The 20484-nt window shown below is 43.2% G+C and overlaps 1 protein-coding gene across 11 annotated transcripts in view; it reads left to right on the top strand.

Moving 5' to 3' along the window:
* Positions 1-10413: 10413 nt before the first annotated feature.
* Positions 10414-20484, top strand: part of celf2 (CUGBP Elav-like family member 2) — a 219168-nt gene continuing 209097 nt past the window's right edge. For 3 of the 11 annotated variants that reach the window (XM_023952426.1, XM_023952422.1, XM_023952423.1), the window contains exon 1: positions 10414-10664. In XM_023952426.1, the coding sequence (XP_023808194.1) occupies positions 10612-10664 (53 nt within the window). In that variant the 5' untranslated portion in view covers positions 10414-10611. The remainder of the gene's footprint in view (positions 10665-20484) is intronic. The other 8 variants (XM_023952424.1, XM_023952430.1, XM_023952432.1 and 5 more) reach the window with 4 other exon arrangements.

The following is a 20484-nucleotide window of genomic DNA, read 5'->3' as shown; positions in this document are numbered from 1 at the left end:
ACAGATGCCTACTCCTCCAGACGAAGCGTCCCGTTTCAACATAAAACAATAAAGAGGAATAAAAATAGTCTGTTATATTAGCATTAACATGTTGACAATCCCAAAAAGTGCTTCTCCTCCTCAGACGGAAGCGTCACACAGAAGTAGAGATCTGGTCTTCAATGGAGGAAGAAAGGATTGAAGTGGACAGCTGCAGGGATACTGACGGCTTCATTGGGCTGCAGAGATCCTGCAAACCAACCATCAATAAATAAAACTTTAATAAATTGTAAATCAAACAAATGAAGTTCCAAACATCTGGAACGTTATCAATAAACATTCAGATCACCTGTTCAACTAAGTTTAGTCGGTCTGCTCTGCTGGTGCGAAGTGTTCACCTGCTGCTCTGCATGCTCACCACCACTTTAATCTTGTAAATTTACGAGTTTTTTTCTCATAAATTTACGAGTTTTTATCTCCTATATTTACGAGATAGCATCTCGTAATTTTACTTTTATTTATTTTTTGGTGGCCCTAAAACTCCGTCGTACTATAATACAAAATACTAGTAAGACAATTTGTGCATCAGTAAAGTCTTTATCAGTTTTTAGTATTATAGAATTTGGGAGATAAAGTTTAAAAATAATCTCCAAAAAGGAGTTTAAAGTCAGTTTATGGGAAAACAAAACAAAAATAAACAAGGAAAAAGAAAAAGTCCACAAAGCAACAAATGACAATAAAAAAGGAATTAGGGATGGGGGCCCTTCCCTTTTCACCAATTAATTTAAACTGTAAAACATAAAAGAAAAAGCAGAGTGTATATATTTAAGAATGAAAGAACAAAGGTATTACAGACATGAAGCAGGAAAATCATGTCTCAGGAAAGTTGGTTTTTGTCCGTTTTTTTGATCGTTTCTGAGAACACAGGAAGAAATGGTGACAAACTGCTACAGCAGCAGATTCCAACCGTTGAATGAACATTTTTGTGAATCAATTATGATCAATTAATAAACACATTAGGCCCTGCAATAGATAGTTGTTGGTAATGAGCAAGGGAAGGTTTAAAGATGCGGAAAAACTCATTAAATCCTCAAAAGACTTCAGATGTTCTTTGATGTTCTGCTCAGATTTATGCTGCTCATCACACGGATGATTTCTAAAAGCATTTCCACTCATCCGGTCATTCTACCACTTTGATAGTACAATACTTAACCCACTGGAACTGTATGGATTATGAGCTTTGAGGACCTGATGGACCACGAGGACTTTGATGATGTTGGGTCTTCTGCTGAAGCCGTTCTGTCTGTTGAACTTTAAAAGGTCGAAGAAAGATTCACCCGTACCTTAACCTTTCTATTTTGTGTAAGGAGACAAAGCCAACGTTTCAGAAGATTTCTTCCAAAAGATAACTTTTATGAGTTGGTAAGCTTTCCTTTACCAACTCTTAGCTTGCATGTTGGGAGCTTTGACAGGATCAAATATGTAGATCAAAGACAAAAAGATTTCATTTGTAGTTGTAATTCCGTTTCCCAACTAGTTTGACCCGTTATTACCAAAACATGGAAACATTTGTTCTGACGGTCGGACGGAATTCTCGTGCCACATCAGCTCCAGCTACAACTTAAGAAGCGGAGCCACACACTAAAGAGTTCATGGAGTAGAATAAAAATCGGATTTTTGGCATTTTGCCGATTTGATGTACACCAGTACATTAAGCTTCATATCTCGTTTCTGAGTTTTTTTTTAATCTTTTGTTGTTTCATTATTTCTTGCTAATTATTAAATAAAAAAATATTCCTTTGTTCTTTTTCTAATGAAGCTTTAAGTCTTTTAGTAGCGTATAAATCGTATACAAAGAGGTTTAATTAAAGCGATCTGTAACTGTTCAACTTACACTTTCTAAATTTCTTGACATTTAGGATTAGGATCTAATTTAACAATAATCTGAGATGACAGCCCCCCCCCCCCCCCCCCCCTCCTCCAAACCTACTCTGGAGTTCTGTTTTCTAGGTTTTTTCCTTTTAATTTTAACTTTCTTCTCTCAGTTGGTTTTATTTGCCTTCACCATAAAATCCCCGGCAAACTCCCTGGCTCACCTCTTGGCCCCTGCTCCCCTCTTCACCACCCCCATGCTGTCCCTCTCAGGTGATGATTACCTATCGATCACTAGTTCACACAATTGTTTGCTCAATGCTCTAATTGCCTTTTCTATCTGTGTGAGGTATGTGGAGAGGGGATCGATCAACGGCTAATAAGATGGTGGTGTGTGTGTGTGTGTGTGGGGGGGGGGGGTGATGAAGGAGCTCAGAGTTTCTCCAAAGCGCTGCTACTGTATATGAGTCTTAACACCCCCTCCCCCCATGCCCCTTCTCCATTAAATGTTGAGTCTATCAAAAGTCAGAACTGCACAAACACTTTCAGAGGAGATGATTGCGATTTGTTGAGGGTGAACTGTATCTGTTTTGTTTTTTTTAACTGATTCTGTTTTCACTTTTAATCCAACTTTTTGGTATTTTGGGACAAACGCGAGAAACGACAGCAGTTTTAAAACTAAACTTTTTAAAAAAAAATCATGATCCTACCACCACCGTGCTTTAACTGTGGTATTTGTCAAACACCTCTATCCAGAGATTTAAGGGTTTATTCTCATAAACCTTGTATGTTGTTTTTTGAACAGAACAAGCTTGCTTTGATAACATTTAAAGCCACCTTATAGCTTTAGAGCCCTCCACACATCAATGAATTGGTTTATTTCATTGAATTTTCTTTACGTTAACAGAAGGAAAAAGACTAGAGCTTTGCGTCGGACGGTTTCTTCCCTGGTGTCTGATCATTTCTGATAATGGGCACCTTGAAAGGATGTTTTCTTGCTTATACCATGGTCACTTATGAAAGAATTAAATATTAAATTGAATTATACTACTTCAATCTTGTTATTTTTTACTTTAATTTTTTTTCCCCTACAAACAGGCCTCTTGATATGTAGTGTGATGCAATGTCATGGTAACAGATACTGAGCCTGCACCAACCTCAGACTGTGGTACTGCTGTTGTGATCAACTGTAGAATTATGTCCACTACTGTTCCATGTTTTTTTTGTTCTGGTAACCAAGTAGCATTTAGACCAGTGCAATATTATAAAACAATTCAGGCTGTTTGAGCAGAACTTCTTCTTTAGGAGTCCCATATCACTTTTTAATGGACACCTTTTACCATGGTCACTTATGACATAACGGAATATTCATTCACATTTTGATTCTTTGTTCTTGTTATTTTGGTTTAAATGGCACCAAAAACAGACTATTTGATGCAGCGCGTTGTCATGGTAACGGCTGAGCCAGCACCGACCTCGACTGCAGCGGCAAAGGAAAGTGACATATATATTGTGATGGTCACGATGGATCGGTTCAGAGAGAAAGTTCTCCTCTTACCGCTTGTTTTTGTCCAGATGAAGCTAAAGGTTGATACAGACGATGTAAGCTATGTGAGCGGAACTACTTTTTCAGCTTTACATTATCACTGTGGATTATCAGTTTTTAATCTATACCCAGCAGCCAATCAGAATCCAGTATTCCCCCCATCAGCGGCATAAAGGATAACTATAGTAACTTTTTAACCACGTGGCTGATTTAGGCCTCAAATCTCAGTGAAACTAAGCACCACTGCCTTCATTTAGCTGCAGTAAAACTGAGTTGAATGGATCTTTTTACATCCAGAGATGAAACAGGGATGCACCCCCCCTCCATCCTTCTATGTACTCTCTCTCGCTCTCTGATCAAGTGGGCAGGGTTCATCGATTTCCAGCGCTGAACTTATCGGTCTCTTTAACCCCCGCAGACACAAGAAGTTGATTAAGAGCAGCTTTAAATGTATATCATCCTCCTCCTCCTCCTCTTCCTCTTTTCTCTGGCTCTCACCCACTCACTCACCCACACCCGCTCAGCCGCTCCACATTCTTCCCTCGTCCGATCCTCCTGGACGTTTTTCACGCCAAGCGCTTTCTCTCGCCGTTTCCTGTCGGCTCGCTCCAACGCGTCACTTTTTCAACTTTACTGACCCATTTGGCAGAAACCCCAAAACATAATTATCCAAATGCAGAGAGGAGGTGTTGAAACTCTGCCGCTGAATGGAGGTTGGCGTGTAAATCCTTCAAGGAAAGAACTGAAAGTACAATTTTCAGATTCCAGAGAATGGAAATAGCACATGGTCTCACTGCAGTTGTACATCCAAACTCTCTGCTATGTTTTTCCTGCATGACTCACTACTTTATCTAAATACGCACACGCACACACACACACACGCACACACACACACACACACACTCACATGTGCAGCCAAAGCAAAGCCAGTCAAAGTTAGGCAGACCAACACTCACTCTGGACTCCACAGCTTTTCCCTCAGACTGCAAACAAGTTTCAAGTGGGTTTCAAGTGCGGCTGTTTGTGATGACTTCAAGGGCGTTGAGGGAACATCAGTCCAGCCTTCATGTGCCAACAGTCTGATGCAGGTTTCAATGAGCGGAGATGTCAACAACACAGGATGCAAAAACACTTCATCATCATTTCTATGTATTTCATTTTTTAAAGCAGTTCCCCTTAGGCTTTGATCCACTTTAATATCACCGGAAAGTTTCATTTAAAAGTCTGTTAAAACATCTTTAGCTGCACACGGATTATAAGATATAGTGAAGATGTAGGAAGAACATTTTAAATCCAGTTGCTTTGATGCAGCTTTGAGACATTTGGAGAGAAAATAGACTCACTGATTTGTCTGCGCGTAACTCTTGATTTGTATCTCATACAGTACAATTTGTGCGTAACTGTGTGTACTTGCAGTTATGTGTTCACATGTACACTCGAGCTAGCTGTTAGCCAGCGCCAGGTCCCTCTCCACACCCAGAGAGTGGAGAGGCGCTGCCTGGACGAAGGAGAACCTTCACTGAGGGGGAATTCAGTGAACAAAATCAGGTGTCTAAAGATCTCTTTTCAGTCATTGGCCAGGAACCATGAGGGCGGGGCAAAACAACAATTCAATCAACTTATCAAAACGCATGTCTTTTTGTTTCTGATAAACCAAACCTATTTTAAAATGAACCCTCAGCGGGTGGTTTCTCACCCAGGCTCGGGTCCTCTGCCAGAGGCCTGGGACAGTATCTTAGCTGTTCTTAGCACTGCGCTTTTCTGGACTGAGAGGTCTGAGGTCTCTCCAGGTATCTGTTGTAGCCACTCCTCCAGCCCGAGTGCTCCAATTACCACAGGCACCACTGTCACCTTCGCTTTCCATGACAAGCTCCAGGGGCCACTTAATGCTGATTGTAGCTTTAATTGATTTAGGATGGACTCTGCTTTTTTGCAAAAGGACCTGATTGCAGACAATACGGCACCCGGACATCAGTAGCTGGAACAGGAAGTCCGGAACCGGAAGTTCCCATTAGGTCAGAAAATACTCATGCATATTGACAAATATTACATTGATCGCAATAAGGGTTGAAAAGTTACAGTGAGGAAGGGCGCTAAAGCTCCGGTGGAACAGTTTTACAAATCTGAACACTTGTCTCTTTATATTCTTTTTATTTGCCCCGTTTTAAGCACATGTTGCACACTGAACCGCTTAGTTTAAATAAAAGGTTCCACGATTCTGAAAACTTGTAGCACATTTGTTGCCGCCATCTTGTCTGCAAACAGGTCCCCCTCTCTGTTTGTTGCTCCAAAAGGATGTCAGCCTGGGATGGTTTCATAAAAGTGTTTAGGACTTTTACGTTGTTCAGCTAAAGCAGCATCACGCATTTTAGTCAGCAAGATTATTAGATTAGTAATCTGTCATATATCTAGTTACGGTGGGGCAATAATGTATTTAGTCAGCCACCAATAGTGCAAGTTCTCCCACTTAGGGCTGTAAACCTTTGTCATATACCCTTTGTTGGCAATGGCGGCAGTCAAATGTTTTCTGTAAGTCTTCACAAGGTTTTCAAACTGTTGCTGGTATTTTGGCCCATTCCTCCATGCAGATCTCCTCTAGAGCAGTGAGGTTTTGGGGCTGTGGCTGGGCAACAGGGACATTCATTCCTTTTTTTATCAGTCGTCCTGGTCCCATTGCTAAAAACAGCCCCAAAGCATGATGTTTCCACCCCCGTGCTTTATAGTGGGTGGGGTGTTCTTTGGATGCAGCTCAGCATTCTTTCTCCTCCAAAGACGACAAGAACAGTTCTTACCAAGTTCTGTTGTGGTTTCATCTGACCATACGACATCCTCCCGGTCCTCTTCTGGGTCATCCAAATGCTCTGAAGCAGACTTTAAACGGGTCTGCACATTATGAGATCAGCCAGTTATTACAATTATTGAGAATTTTCTCCTAGATTACCATTTGTTTACTGTCTACTTCAACCAATTCTTTACTTGTAGGAGCATGTCTTTCTCTTAGTCTGGATTATAATTTGGTTTAGGTTAGTTTTGGTTTTACTTTGTGTTTATATCTGTTTTATTGCACTGCAGCCTATACTTCCATCAGCCACCGGCGGCGCTGTGGAGTCTATAAAACCGTACGGTGTCGGTGTAGACGGCGTTTGAATGGGGACTAAAAGTAGGAATATATAGCTACTTTCACATTTCATTTAGCTTTCATAAAGTTTGCACTTTTTTTGGTTCTTGTTTAGTTTTCATAATTTTGATAGCTTTTACCAATATTTGCATTTACCAAAATGTTGTTTTACCTTCTTTGATGCTTTCTTTAGTTTTTAGTTATTTTTGCATTATTTTCCATTGAATTTGCTTTTTTTTTACACACATTTTAGATTTCACATTTATAAAGTAAAATTTTTCATGTTTAGTTTTTGTGTTTTTTACACAGTTTTTAGCATCTCCGTCATTTTTAGCTTCTGTTCTGCTGTCTTGAACTTTTTTTTCATTTTTCATTAATAATTTAGCATTATTTTGAATTTAGAATGCTTTTTTTCCACTTTGCTAGGTTTTAAATTGTACTTTAATGAAGTTAAACTGGTCCTTATTTAGGTTTTGTGTTCTTTATAGCTTATAGCATTTTTTTAGCTGGTTTTCTGCTTTTTTTTAACGTTTTTTTTTTGACAATGTAACATAACTTTACTTGATTTATCCTTTTTCTCCCAATGTTTTCAGCTATTTCCTGTTAAGATTTAATATTTTTCTTTCAGACGTCAGTCATGAAATGAAGTCCTTTAGCTTTTTGAAAGAAAAACATTGTAGACTTAAATATATTTTATGTAAATTTAAATTCATAATTTGATTTAAAAACAAAAAAACAAAATAAAATGTAATAAGAAATACCTAAAGGTATGTAATAATGCACGTGTAACAATAAAGAAAAAAGGGTTAGGGTTATCATTCGCTGCTTAAAGGAGATTTGGTTAAAAAAATGGCTGAACTGAAACCAAAACGAACCAAAAAGTGTAAATGAGTGTCGTCTTGTCCGTTTATTGAAGCGGTGGAAACGGTTTGATCCCCTCGGAGAGGGAAAACTGTTTGCTGTGACGCGCAGCGGTCCTCCTGGTGTCAATGGAGATTGGTTTAGATGGTGTTAGCGATATAAAAGGTCCAGATGGGAAAAGGAGCCTCTGTTTATTCTGCATCGATGTCATCTGTCCTGGAGGTAAACACGCCACATGAAGGCCCTCTGCAATTTCACACGCTGATTGCGGCGTGGGACAGAAACAAACAAGCTCGCTGGGCGGTTCTCCTGGGCGTGTGCGCGCCACTTTGCATCCCTGATTTAAATCTCATTTGCCTTTTCCCTGATTTGAGCGCGGCGGATGTGGAGCCGAGCGCCGGGCTCTTTGTGGGAGAGGGGAGAGATTCTCATAAACAGAGCGTTTCCCAGACAATGAGCATGTGGGCGTTTGGCTTTAGGCACGTTTGGCGGGATCAAATGACTTACAGAGAGAAGAAAATTCTGTCGTTTATGAAATAATCCCCCTATACTTATTTCATCCGCGTCCTCCTCTGGGCTCATTTCGGCGTTTCCTCTCATCTGCAGCGCCGCAGCCGTTAAACAGATGGAGAATCTGGGTTCAGTGGGTGCTGGAAGATAAACCGACTTTGTTGAGGTACCAATGCGTGATGGGATGAACCGCTCTCCTGTCCTCAAGTTTAGGGCTATGAGGCGTCCATCATGCTGGATCAATGTCACCTGACTCGGCTGAACGTTGAATTCCATTGTGGTCCTAATGGATGTTTGGTGTTTGTGCTACCATGTGAGGGTTCAAATCCCTGAGAGTAGGACCTGTGTACGTCAGACCTGCTGTACGGTTTAAAAATGACGGGAAATAAAGACTTTGTCCCTGATCCCTACAGACCCACACTGATGGAAAAACGGGTTTTTGGTGTTCTTGAGGCATTTGTCTGATGATGGACGACATTTAGAAAGAAAATGAAGATCAAAACTGCATTTCTGAGTTTTTCTGTATTCAAATCGTTTTGAATCAGGAGCAGAAGAAGAAATGCTGTTGGAAAAAGATTGTCTTTGTGGTGTGGAATACATGCTGGGCGGGGCCACAAGCTGGATGAAATTTTCTCACGCTTTCTTCTGGATTGTGGGCGGAGTCAGACCGGTCTACCCGCTCCATGCTGGACTGTGTTTGACAGAACAGAAGAGCTCGTCTGACCGCGATTGTGCGATTGATCAAGCAGACTCTTAGACCGCTGGTTGCTTGGGTTACGCTGGTCGCCAACGCTCCAAAGCTGTGACTGACGGCGTCAGAGTCTGAGGATTGTGCTCCTGGATGGAGTTTTGTCAGATTTGTTTCCTTGGTTCTTGCCGTTTCTGTTCACTTCTGTCCGTCACATGACCAGGTTGAGGTTGTTGATCTTCCACAGATGATCCTGTTGGAGAGTCTGGTCTTCAGTTCTTCGTCTGTTTCTCTCTTCTGTCTTCTGCCATGTTCAGGTTTACTTATTAAAGATTTTAGTTCCTGACACCGTACCTGGGCTGCTACATTTAAGGTCCTCGTCCTCGGGCTCCTGCAGCGACGCCAAAACTCTCGGTTTAAAACGGAATCGGATGTTCAACCACTGAAGCAATGGTTGCATCCCTGCGTTTGCATGTTTACGCTGAAAGTGTCAAACGTGTGTTGAGCTAACTTTAAGAAGAATTTATTAGAAGGGTCGTCCTCCTGCTGTCTTTTCAGACACTTGCTGCTGATTACCTGGATAGGGTGTGCGGGGGGGGGGGACAAAGGACAGCCCATCAACATGTTTATGATGCCTTTTCGTTAAGGTAATGTCTGTTTTTTAATGGATTAACTTGAATGCGGAATGTTTCATCACTTAACCTACAGGTTAACCTTTTTTTAATGACACTGTTTATGATTTGAGTCAAACTTTTGACCTGGCATCTTTTTGTGTTGAAACGTTCAGACTGGCGTCACGAGCTTAAGGACAGGTGTGTTTGTAGAACGCCTCAGCAGCCCCTTTAGAACGGTTCTGATGGCTCCTGCAGGAACCGGGTTCTGGAGGGTTCCAGCTCCTCCGTGAGACGGGCGCGTTCAGGCCTGCAGTCGGTCCAACGCTCGGCTGCGTTTGTGTGTCTGCGTGTGACGGCGGACGACAGAAATAGAGACGAGATGAAGAAGAGGGCGAGAGAAAGAGATGCTGTCAGCTATCTTCATCCTCTCCCTCTTCCTCCTCTGTGAAGCAGATGTCCAATTCAGGCTATTTAAAGCCGGAGTGATGCGGCTGCTGAGGCTGTTGCTCCGCATTCCACTTCAGAAAAACCAGACAGCTTTTGGGAACCTGGATGTTTATCCGGCTGCAGAGAAAGGGTCAAGAATTGAGCCGCGGCTCTTTCTTTTTTTCTTTCTTTTTTTGCCAACATGACTTATCTGATTAATACTGCAAACCCTGGAAATAACAACACCCCCCCCCCCCCCCCCCCGCGCGCGCTGTGGCAGAGGCTCCGCCATCCCAGGCAATTGTCTGAAACAGCTCTGATACTTTTCTCCTTTTGGGATCATCTGCTTTTCTCTCTTTTTTTTAACCCCCAATGAGCTTCTCACAAAAGGAGGGACTTGGCTGCAGCCTGGACTATCTCTGCCAGGATGACGTATCTGCTGCCATGTCATGGGGAGGGGAGAAGAACAGGGAAAGAAAGCTGTTATTTACAGGATGTGGTGGTGTCAGACAGGAAGTATGAGCTGACTTTTGGGGGGGGGCTTGGAAAGCTGCAGAACAATCCAACTCTGCGGTTATTGTGCAAAACCATCATCTCATAAAGTCCGTTTTCATCCTCAATGGTCATTTTTATCAACACAAAGCGGAGAAATGTTTGGTTTTCTGGGAAGAGCGGCTGGGATCTGACCTCCCGCGTGCGCGCTGCGGCTGCGCGTGCAAGCGCGCCCGGAGGAGACGCGTCTGCTGAGCGCAGGCTTCATGCGGGAGGGGGCGGAGAGACTGCGCGCGCGCCGGAGAGAGAGAACACAGAGAGAGAGAGAGGGGGGAGAGCCGGAGAGCCGTGACAGCGCTCATCACCCACTCAACAACAGGACGGGTCGCATCCGAGCTCGCGCTGTCATCCGCAGACGGACTTTACAGCCTTTTGCGCCGCTTTTTCTTTCGACCTTTTCCCGCCGCGCCCCCTCCCTGTCCCGCCGCTGCCCAGCCGCTCGACCATGGTTTCTATAATTTCAGACCTGGACCCCCTGAAAAGCTGGAACGTGTTAAGGTAAGCGCGCGGTCAGCTGCTCCACAGACTCGCGGGGAGCGGAGCGAACGCGGGGGGGGGGGGGGGGGGGGGGGGTGTTGGTGTTTTTTTATTCTTTATTATTTATTTTTTAAATCAGGGCGGGACGCCGCGCACGCGGGAGGTTGTGGCCGCCGCCCGCTTCTGCCTTGTTGCGTAATTACGCACAGTTTGTCCGCAGAAAAAAAAAACCCGCTGCGGGAGCCGCACTTTCTGACCCGCTCTGCGCTCGTGCGTGTTACTGGCTGACTGACCCCGTTACAACGCTTCATCATCATCATCGTCCCCATCGCATCTAAAATCCATCCCACAAGTAAGAACAACCCCCCACCCCAAAAAATAAATAAATAAAACTGATGTGGCCCCTCCAGGAATTTGCACTCGCCGTGCACGCGCGTGCGCGTTGTGACACCCCTTACATTTTTGTCTCCAGAGCTGCAGAAGCGCGTTTACTCCGCTTATCAGGACCGGATCATATCTCATTTCATGTTTCTCTGAGGTCAGAGGTTAGCCCTCACTGCCCCCCCCCCCTCCATCTCATAGTGTCAAACAGCTGTTAGACTCTGGCAGAAGGGCTCCCCCCCCCCCCCCCCCCAACCCAGCCCCGCCATCAAGCTTCCTCTCAGCAGAAGAGCTTATGAATTTAAAGGGTGGAATTTAAAAAAAGGCCTGAATATTTCAGCTTTTTGATAAATAAATTATTATTCCCACACAGACCAGCGCAAATTCTATTTAAAAAAAGGAAAAGAAAGGAGACCAAACCCCAGAGACCCTCAAATTATTCTCTTAGTGCTTCTTCCTCTACTGTCTTTTGACACTCTCCCTCTGCGTGCCCCCCCCATCCCACCATCATTCTCTGCTCATCCGAAATAGAAAATGAGTGGAAGAATGTGGAGCGGGCATATTTTAACAGGACCAAAGGGGGGGGGGAGATGATGTCATTTCCTAACATGCAGAGATGCTGTACCCCCCCCCCCCCCCCCACACACACACACACACGCACAGAGTCCTCTGCAGGTTGGAGCGTCAGGATAACTTGTTAGTAAGCGACCTGCTGACCTGCAGCTCCGTTTGCTCCTCGGGTGAAAAGGTCATCGAGGAGCCAGAGGGCGTCGTCCTCCGTCTGACTGTTCGCCGCGTTTAACCTCACTTCTGTCTGTCTGGAGGCAGCGGCGGGGGGGGGGGCTTACAGAGCCTCTCTATGGGCGATGCATCTCTGCCGAAAGCTTGGAAAACTTCTCAATAATTGAAGAATCCAATGCCTGATCTCTCATAGCTTCCGACTTCTTCGCGGAAACTTCTCTGCATCTGGGATTTAGGAAAATCCATATTTAATTTTTGGTGGGGGGGGTATCAGGCGGTCCACACTCTGACGGACGTGCCGCTCGGTTTGTCCACCTGCAGAAAACACTTCTGCGCTCCATCCTGCGCGCTCCGAAATCCTCAGCCGGGATGAAAACCTGCAGCCTGACCTTTGACCCCACAGCTTTCGAACAATTCGATCCGGTCCGGACGTCGCCCTTTTTGCACCGCCTCGTCACCAGAACGCTCGGCTGGAACCTCGTCTGATCGGGAGTCTGTCACGTTTTTAAAAACAGACGTGTGTGAGAAAAGTTCAGCGACGTTTCCGCTTCTCTGGATTTTATTTACGAATTTTGCTTTGATGTAGCTTAAGATGGAATTTTCTTATTCTTATCGTGTACCCCCCCTCATTGAAGCTGCTTATACTTCTGCCAATGCAGCATTCAGCAGAAGGGAGTGACAAGTTCCTTCTAACTCAGAAAAACTTGATTATGCAGCCGGGGGGGGGGGTGTCATAAAACATGGGGGGGGGGGGGGTTTAACCATCAATCTGACTGACAGCTCCTCACAGACCCGATGATGCAAACCCTATCCAGAAACCTGCAGCTCACTTTCACGTTTTCAAAAGTCCTCAACGGAGCGGGAAAAAACCACCGGCATCTAAAACGTTTTCTGTTTTCGCTGAAAAGTTCTGCTTTGAGTCAGTGACGCAGCATCGTTGTCGACCTGGAAATGTTTTTGTGTTCTCGCACACACGCACACACACACACTAGAGCCACACAGCGCCGCCGCCTCCTCCTCTTCCTCCTGCGTTCTGCGGAGATCAGCAGGTTGGAGGCAGCTCCACCTTTGAGCACATCTGTGAGCTGGAGCTCGCTTTATAAAGGAGGCACAGCCTGGAGACAGAAGGGGCGGGGTTATGGGTTGGACTCCACCCCCAGCGCAGCACTGTAATCTGTGAAACCATGAATGAAATGAAGCGTTCTGGTCCAATGGAATGCACCTTTTTAACCCCTTCAGGCCTGAATTGATTTCTAGTTACATAAAAATGTTCTTTGGTTTTTTTTCCGTCGGACGGATTGGAGTCTAGGATTTAATGGATTGTTGGGAATCAGGGAAATACGACACCAAGGAATTACACTTTAAAAAATGACAAACTTGTTTTTGTCTTTATTCCTTTTTTGTTATTTCCTCAAAGTCAATGTATTTTATTTACAAACACACACACACATGCAATCCCCAACATGAAAAACACTCACGTGCGCGCACGCTCAAATGTTCCCACAAACACACATTTTTGCACACATGCATACTCACACACACACACATACACGTGCACGCCCATATATAAATGTACTCTGTTCTGGTCCTATCGTCAGTAGCGACACTCGACGCACAGAGACTCTTTGAATCCCACACACACACACACACATACACACACATGCCAACATGCCGGCGCCTTTAGAGACAGCAGAGGAAGTGGAGATTCTCTCTTTCACTTTAGGCATCCCTTCATTTTTGCCTTTTATTAAGCCTCCTCTTCTCCAGCCTCACTAGAGCATCTTCTCTGTTGAAGATGCTCGGGTGGAGACGAGAGGAAGTCGGGGGAGGGAGGGGTGGGGGCACAGCTCGTTTTTTTTTTTTTTTTTTGCAACCCAAAATGAGTTGGAGGGGTGGAGGGGGAGCCGAGATGAGAGGTAAGAGTCAGCAGAGGAAAAGGAAAACGTTGGCGCTCCGCCCGGTGAAAATAAAGGAAATAATCAGTGTGTGTTTTTTTATGACTGAGGGATGCTGGGAAACGGAGAAAGACGGCACCCTTGTGTCCTCTTCATATTATTTCCACTTAATGATTTATTTTCACATCAACAGAGCTGGCCGCGCTTTGAAAACGTCTTTTCCACCATTTAAATCCTGAAAATCCAGAAGAGGCATTCATCTGTGACGGCGTCAAACCGAACTGATAAACGCGAAGCGGGTCTCTCCTCTCCCACAATTCCACATTTCTTTAAGCACCCAGACCCCGGAGAATAAGACATCAAAGGAATCGTTACTTTATTATTCCATGTTTTACTCGTTAATGCGACACACTTTTGATTAGACTTTTCCTCCTGAAAGGGTAATTTTCTCATGAGAGCTCTTGTGATGCAGCATCTGGCCAGCAGAGGGCACTGTTAGCTAGAATGTACTGATGAGTTATGCTAATCAATGTTTGCTACCAACAACACCGGGCTTCGGTAAGCTAGCTTTAGGCTAATGCTAAGTAATTTAGTCACGAGAAAACGTAGTGGTGTCTGAATTTATTGATATATTTGGAGTTAAATTCTTGTTGAAGAATTTCTTAAATCACCCTCCAAGGTGCTTTTTTTTCACGTACCATGTTAGCATTAGCATGTAGCGGATAGCATTTGCATGTAGCCAATACTAAAGTGGCACAGAGCTTACTATTGTGGGACTGTAAGTAAACGTTTTTTAAAGTCAGTTTTATCAGAGAAACTTTACTTTGCTTCTTTTTTTTTAAATCCGAGGAAGAGATTTAGGATTTTTTTTTAATTTTGTCTTTTCCGTTTATAAAGTTTTAACATAATTGTCCAACATTTAATTAGCTAAAAGAAAGTGACATATCACCATTATGGTGTTGCCGTGGTAATATATCCTTAAATAAAATTCTGTTTTGAAGCCGCAGGAAATTATGGATAATATTCCTGAAAAGGCACCAGCTTTTCCTAAAACTTGTGTTTTAGCAAATATGAAAAACTTACCAATAAAAGCTGAAAACGTAATTTTACTGACTTTTATCTAAGCTGCACTAAACGCCAATAACAGTGGTTGCTAAGCAAAATGCGAAAATTAGCTTTATCGTAGAAACATGACATTTGGAACACTTTCTTATTGTCTTCAGATGTGAAAAAAATCGAATGGTTGCTATGGAGCATCACTTTTTTAGAGCAGCAATTCTAGTCTGTTTGATGTTAGCCTATTGTTTTATAAATTTACATTAGAAACTCTTTTAGATTTAGTATTTCATGTTAATTTTGGGAAACTCTGAACTTAGAGGCATTTTTTATCTTTCTCTTAGACATTTAAGAAGAAAAAAAGTTAAATGTCTCGGATAAGCATTTATTATTGGTAAAGATGTGTCCTTCTCAAATATCTCACCGTGAAGTGGATTTTTCCGGTTGCACGCTGGCAAACGTGGCCTTTGTGAGGCGGGTTTGTCATCTTTAAAACTTGCTGATGGCGCGTCTGAATAAACCGGACCGTCAGCAGCTTCACGCCGGAAAAGATCTGCCTTCGCCGCGGCGCCCAGGTAAAATGAATGACGGTGGCGTTCCTTTTCTTCCCCTGCTCGGATTGTGGAAGTGCAGCCATGAAGATGGTGACGCGGAGTGATGCAAACAAAAGAGAAGGGGCAAAGAAAAACGAGTGGACGAAGAGAGGGAGGCTTGTTTTCTTGAAGGAGCAGGAAGTACAGCCGATTGACTGGCGTCAGAAACGGTTCATGAAAGAACGCCAGCTGCCAAATCCACTGGAGTATATTGTTAAACAGTCAGGCAGTCGTGATGGGCGCCGACCGCCGCTTTGTTCTCGTGTTTTGTTCCAAAAAGTGGCTGTCACTTAAGCCTAAATAGACATGACGTTGGAGGAGTGACGGGGGGGGTGAACCAGAACAAACCCCAGAAAATGTCCTCAGGTATGATTCAGGCAGCTGAAAGAAAACAAACCGTAGCATGAATAAGAAATTGGATTTCCACGAGTGTGGCGTGCAGCGTTGTGTGTTTAATACACGTCACTCACGCAGCACTGAAAGTGGAACAGTGCTGCAGGGTGGAGTCCTCATGGCGGGAATGCTGGATGATGTAATAACCTGAGCTGATTCGCTCCAGACTGCGGGCTGTCATGTGCAAAGAGTGGGGTGAGGGGGGTGAGGAAAGCCCCATCTTCCCCGCTGACGCCGAACGTCACGGTGAAACTTTTCCAGACCGTTCCAGTCCTCGATTGCTCTGCATGCATTTCATTTCTGGAGTAAATTATTTATTTAACCTTTCAAAACATCCTCATCTAGTGATCCCCAACCGTTAGCGATCTGTGGCCACTTTCTGTGGCCACGTTCAGGTGCTTTTCACAAGTTTTCTCTCTTTGAGCGCAAATTTCAAACTCAAAAAGTGAATTTTTGACACCCACCAAAAAATGATGACATCACAGACCGCCAAAAAATGAAAGGATCAAAATCTCTTACGGGGCTGAAAATCTTAAAATCCATAAACCAAAGCACACATGTGAGGGATATCGTTATGAAATTATTATGGGATGGCCTCAGGACCTACAGCTTGGCGGCCAGTTTGTAAGAAAGTGTGAAATTTGGCGATTTTCACACAATATGGGGAAAGATACTTTTATACAATTTCACACACACACGTTGCCAGTACACCCAAATTTTGCTGACATTTGACTTCAATTAATTTAGGTTTTTTTATTTTTATTTTAAATAATAAGCAGATGAGTTATTCTATACTTAGGGCCACAACAAAATGAACAAATCTATGAGGAGAAAGTCGTCAAATTACGAAATTTATACGTACGTTTCTGCTGGAAATAGTTGTGATTTTACAAGGAAAATGTTACTTCTGTTAAATATAAATTGTTATATGTAGCTTTTACAATGTTTTAACAAAGACAATGCAACATTTTTTGTGTTATTTATGTTGCAGATGATTCAGAGAAATGGTTTGGGCATCACACCTCGCTGAAACTTTTATAAAATGTATTTCCATGAAATTACTCATTTTTTATTTTCAACAACTTTTTCCTTGTAAAATTTTGACTTTCTTAAATGATAAATATACAAATTTATTTTAGTAAAATGTTTTTTTTTGTGTGTGTGTGTAATTTTACAACTTTCTGAAATATGCTGGAAAAATAAAACGTACATGTGGAACGCCACTTTCCCGTCTACGACTTCATCCGGACGCCACTGCTGACTCCCCCACATTGATCCAAAGCTTGTTTTTCCAGAGCTTCTGGCTGGATTTCGACTAAATCAAACCAGTTCTGTTTGATTCAAACATGTTCATTTCAGGGTTAACCCAACTCACATCCACTGGAGACTCTTTTCTTTTCAACAATCCCCTCAAGCTTCATATTGTTTTTCAGCGTTTGATAGTTCGAACATTTTATTCAAAACTTTCCCAGTTAACAATCATTTCTGCCCTAAAGAAGGAAGCAAACGTGACATTAATGCTTGACATATCCCGCAGATTAGTGTTGGATCTGTTTTCTGACTGACTTATTTTTAGGATGACTCGCTGTTTACTTTAAACTCCCTAAAGAGACGGTTCATTGACTTAAAATGACAACAAACAACTGACAAGATGCTGAAACGCGTCTCATCAGCTGCTGTGATTAGATCGCTTCGTCTTTTTGTTCTGATAGTCTTACATCTCACAGTCGTTCTTACAGCAGAGGGTCAGAACATTTTCTGCTCGGCCTTGGTAGATTCAACTCGGGTGGCTTTAAAAATGAACAATTGTAGAACGTAAAGGTTTTCGGGGTCAGTAAAGAACTGTGTTTTGGAAACAAAATCGAAGAAATATGTGTTAAAGCGAGACTTATCCTTCAGTCAGAGATGTTTCCCCCTCATAATGTTGAGGTAAAACCAATATGAAGACAAACAAGTTGGGACTTGGACATTCAAACCTGAATTTACTTATTTCATCTCCAGACAGATACAACCCTGTTAAGGCCGAGGCCATAATCTTGTCTTTATTTTTACTTTATTACAGTGTCAGAAGTCTTCTCTTTTTTATTATCTTTTGTCTTCTGTAATTTCTGTTTGCAGATTTTTCTTTAATTGGCCTAATTGGACGATGATTTGGATGCTGCCTGGTTGTATTTGTAAATTGTTGATTTTTTTTTGTAAATAAATCCTGTCTTACTTTTTTCCTGCAGTCTTTGTAAAAGTTTTTTTTTTTTTTTTTTTTTTTTCAAAATTAGTTTTTCTTTGTTGCGACCTTTTACAATCCCCCAGACTGGGGCACAGCATGACGTGGGGGCTTGTCCGGGATTTAAACCTGGGCCTTGAGGGTCATTTTAGAGTCTATGAAGACTTAACACCAGATGAAATGAAAATTAGTGGTCAGCACGGAAGTGTTCTGCTGCTTGCAGATGACATCGTCGTTTTGACTTCTCACAGCCACAACCTTTATCTCTCCTTGGAACAGTTTGCAGTGGTGTGTTAAGCTACCAGGATGAAATTCAGCATCGCCAAGGCTAAGGTCATGGTTTCCAGCTGGAAGAAGGGGGGAGGTCCCATAGGGTTAGGTAGTAGTTACTGGGTGTTGGATGTTTACAGACGAGTGAAGGATGTAGCGTTAGATTTACCATCAGTGCAGAGCTTGTACCCTCATGTTTTGTTGAAGTAATTCACTAGACGATCTTTGCTCCACCTTCATCTATGGCTGTGTGAATTTAAAATGGTTACGACCCGGGATGGGGTGCAAGTCTCAGCGGTCTCTAAACCCCTACAGGCAGAAAATAACGGATGGATGAAGGATAGATGGATAACTTGTATTGTTTTTCTTACAGATGCTTTTCGTACTCTTCTGTCTTCTATTGTTTTCCACTTCTTTTTTTCTTTTCTAAGTACATTTTTTAGTGCATTTTGCCAGCTTGCGTTTTACATAAAACTGGTGTCTGTTGCCATGGCAACCCCTAAGTGTTGGTGTAGGTCTTGAAAGCAGCACTGACTCGCGGCTAAACTTTCAACACTTTCCTCTGTCTGTCCTTTCATCCTTTCATTCCTGCAGCAGTTTCTCTGCATCACAGAGAACAAGAGCTCTTCTCCATTCAGACGATTCAGCTGCTGGTTTTGATATTTTATTTTTTTTTCCTGATCTCAACTGAGACTCGTGGATGTTTTTGTAATAATCACTCATTTTTGGGTGTGATTATGAGGACAGTTTTATTCTTTCCCTCGTCTCATCTTGTGGCCATTAACTCTGAAACATAATGACTACATTTCCTCTCATCCCTCGACGCCGCACTTCGGAAGATGATGCTAATTTGGACGAGGTGTTTGGAGGCCTCTGGTCCTCTCGCCTCATTCGCTGAGGATCCCCAGCGCACGACGACATTAAAGCCAGACTGAAGCGTGAACGTATGGCCGGCTATTAAATGGCAAATACTCACAGAAGAGCTCTTTTACGGAGGAACACATTTATGCTTAATAGCTCCAGGAGAAGAGTGATGGAAATATGACATTTTCAAAGAAAAGCCTCGCCGCTGCAGCTTCCTTTCAGTCTTTGCAGGAACATTTCTCAGTTTTTAAATCAGACCCTGCGTTTCCAACCATAATTATGCGACTGAGCTGAAGGAAGCATCCTGGGTGTCACGCACAGTTAACTCGACGTGTCCTGGGATTTCCAGAGCCCCCCGCCCCCTAATGGCTGCTTGAGGGAGGAGTTGATGTCATCAGCGGGCCACATGCTCAGCTGTGGGAGTCCCACTCCACCCTGGACCATTAATTTCAAGTGCTACTCACACTGCTGGCCCCCTGTTTTCCATCTTCCAGCCCCTTACCCTCCTTCCATCATCACCTTTGCGCACCCAGCCCAATTTCTGCGTTCCTCTGGCTCATTTTGAGCTGTAATTGGACAGGAGTCCCCGGGGACGTTCGCGAGTACGCCCCGCTGGCTGGCGTGTCATCGGGGCCACGGCGGGAAAGCAGCGCTCGCCGTCGGTCTAACACTCCCAAATCCACCTGAGTGAAGAGCCCCGGCACGCGCCGCGTGCGTCAGCGTCTCCAACCAGTCGGTCACTTCCGTCCTTTTATGAAAGGATGATATTACAATCACTGATAATTCTGCTTTCTACGAACCGTTTTAAGGCCTGAAGATTAAGCCGTCGTGCTACGATAGAACAACTTTACCTCAGAGACACTGGCCCAGCCCACTGGGCAATGTCGCCATGGCAACCACACACAGAGGGTCCCATGATTGTGGGATAAACTGTTGGCGATATTTAGAATTTCTCAGCTCTTTTTTTGGGGGGGGATTTCTGATTATGTGAATCACTGGATGTTGGTTTTCTGTTCCAAATCTTTGATTTAAACATTTTAGTCTTTAAAGTGACACATTTTCTCTCAGATGCAGTCAGCAGGTTGAACAGAGTCAAGCAAAGTTTGAAAGTTGTCATCGATGGAAGATGATTTGGACTTATTGGAGGCATAAAGAAGCAGCTAACATTTAAGGGCCATCATGCACGTTCAGGAAATATCATACGTTTGGTCTCGTAGTAATTCTTTTCAATTCGATATGAAGTTTGTTTCTTATTTAATTATTTTGCTTAATTCTTTGTCTTGCTTTGAGGCCAACAGGCTCCACCTACTTTTATTGAGGAGTCTGATTGGTCCGTTTATGACTTGAATACCTTGAACTACAGAAAAATGTTGTGGAAAAAAAAGGTATCAGATCCAGAATGATTCTTCTAATCAATAATAGAATGA

This window comes from Oryzias latipes, chromosome 23 (genome assembly GCF_002234675.1).
Source record: "Oryzias latipes chromosome 23, ASM223467v1".
Classification (NCBI taxonomy): domain Eukaryota; kingdom Metazoa; phylum Chordata; class Actinopteri; order Beloniformes; family Adrianichthyidae; genus Oryzias; species Oryzias latipes.
The sequence above is the reverse complement of the archived record's forward strand: the minus strand, read 5'-3'. Positions and strand labels throughout refer to the sequence as shown.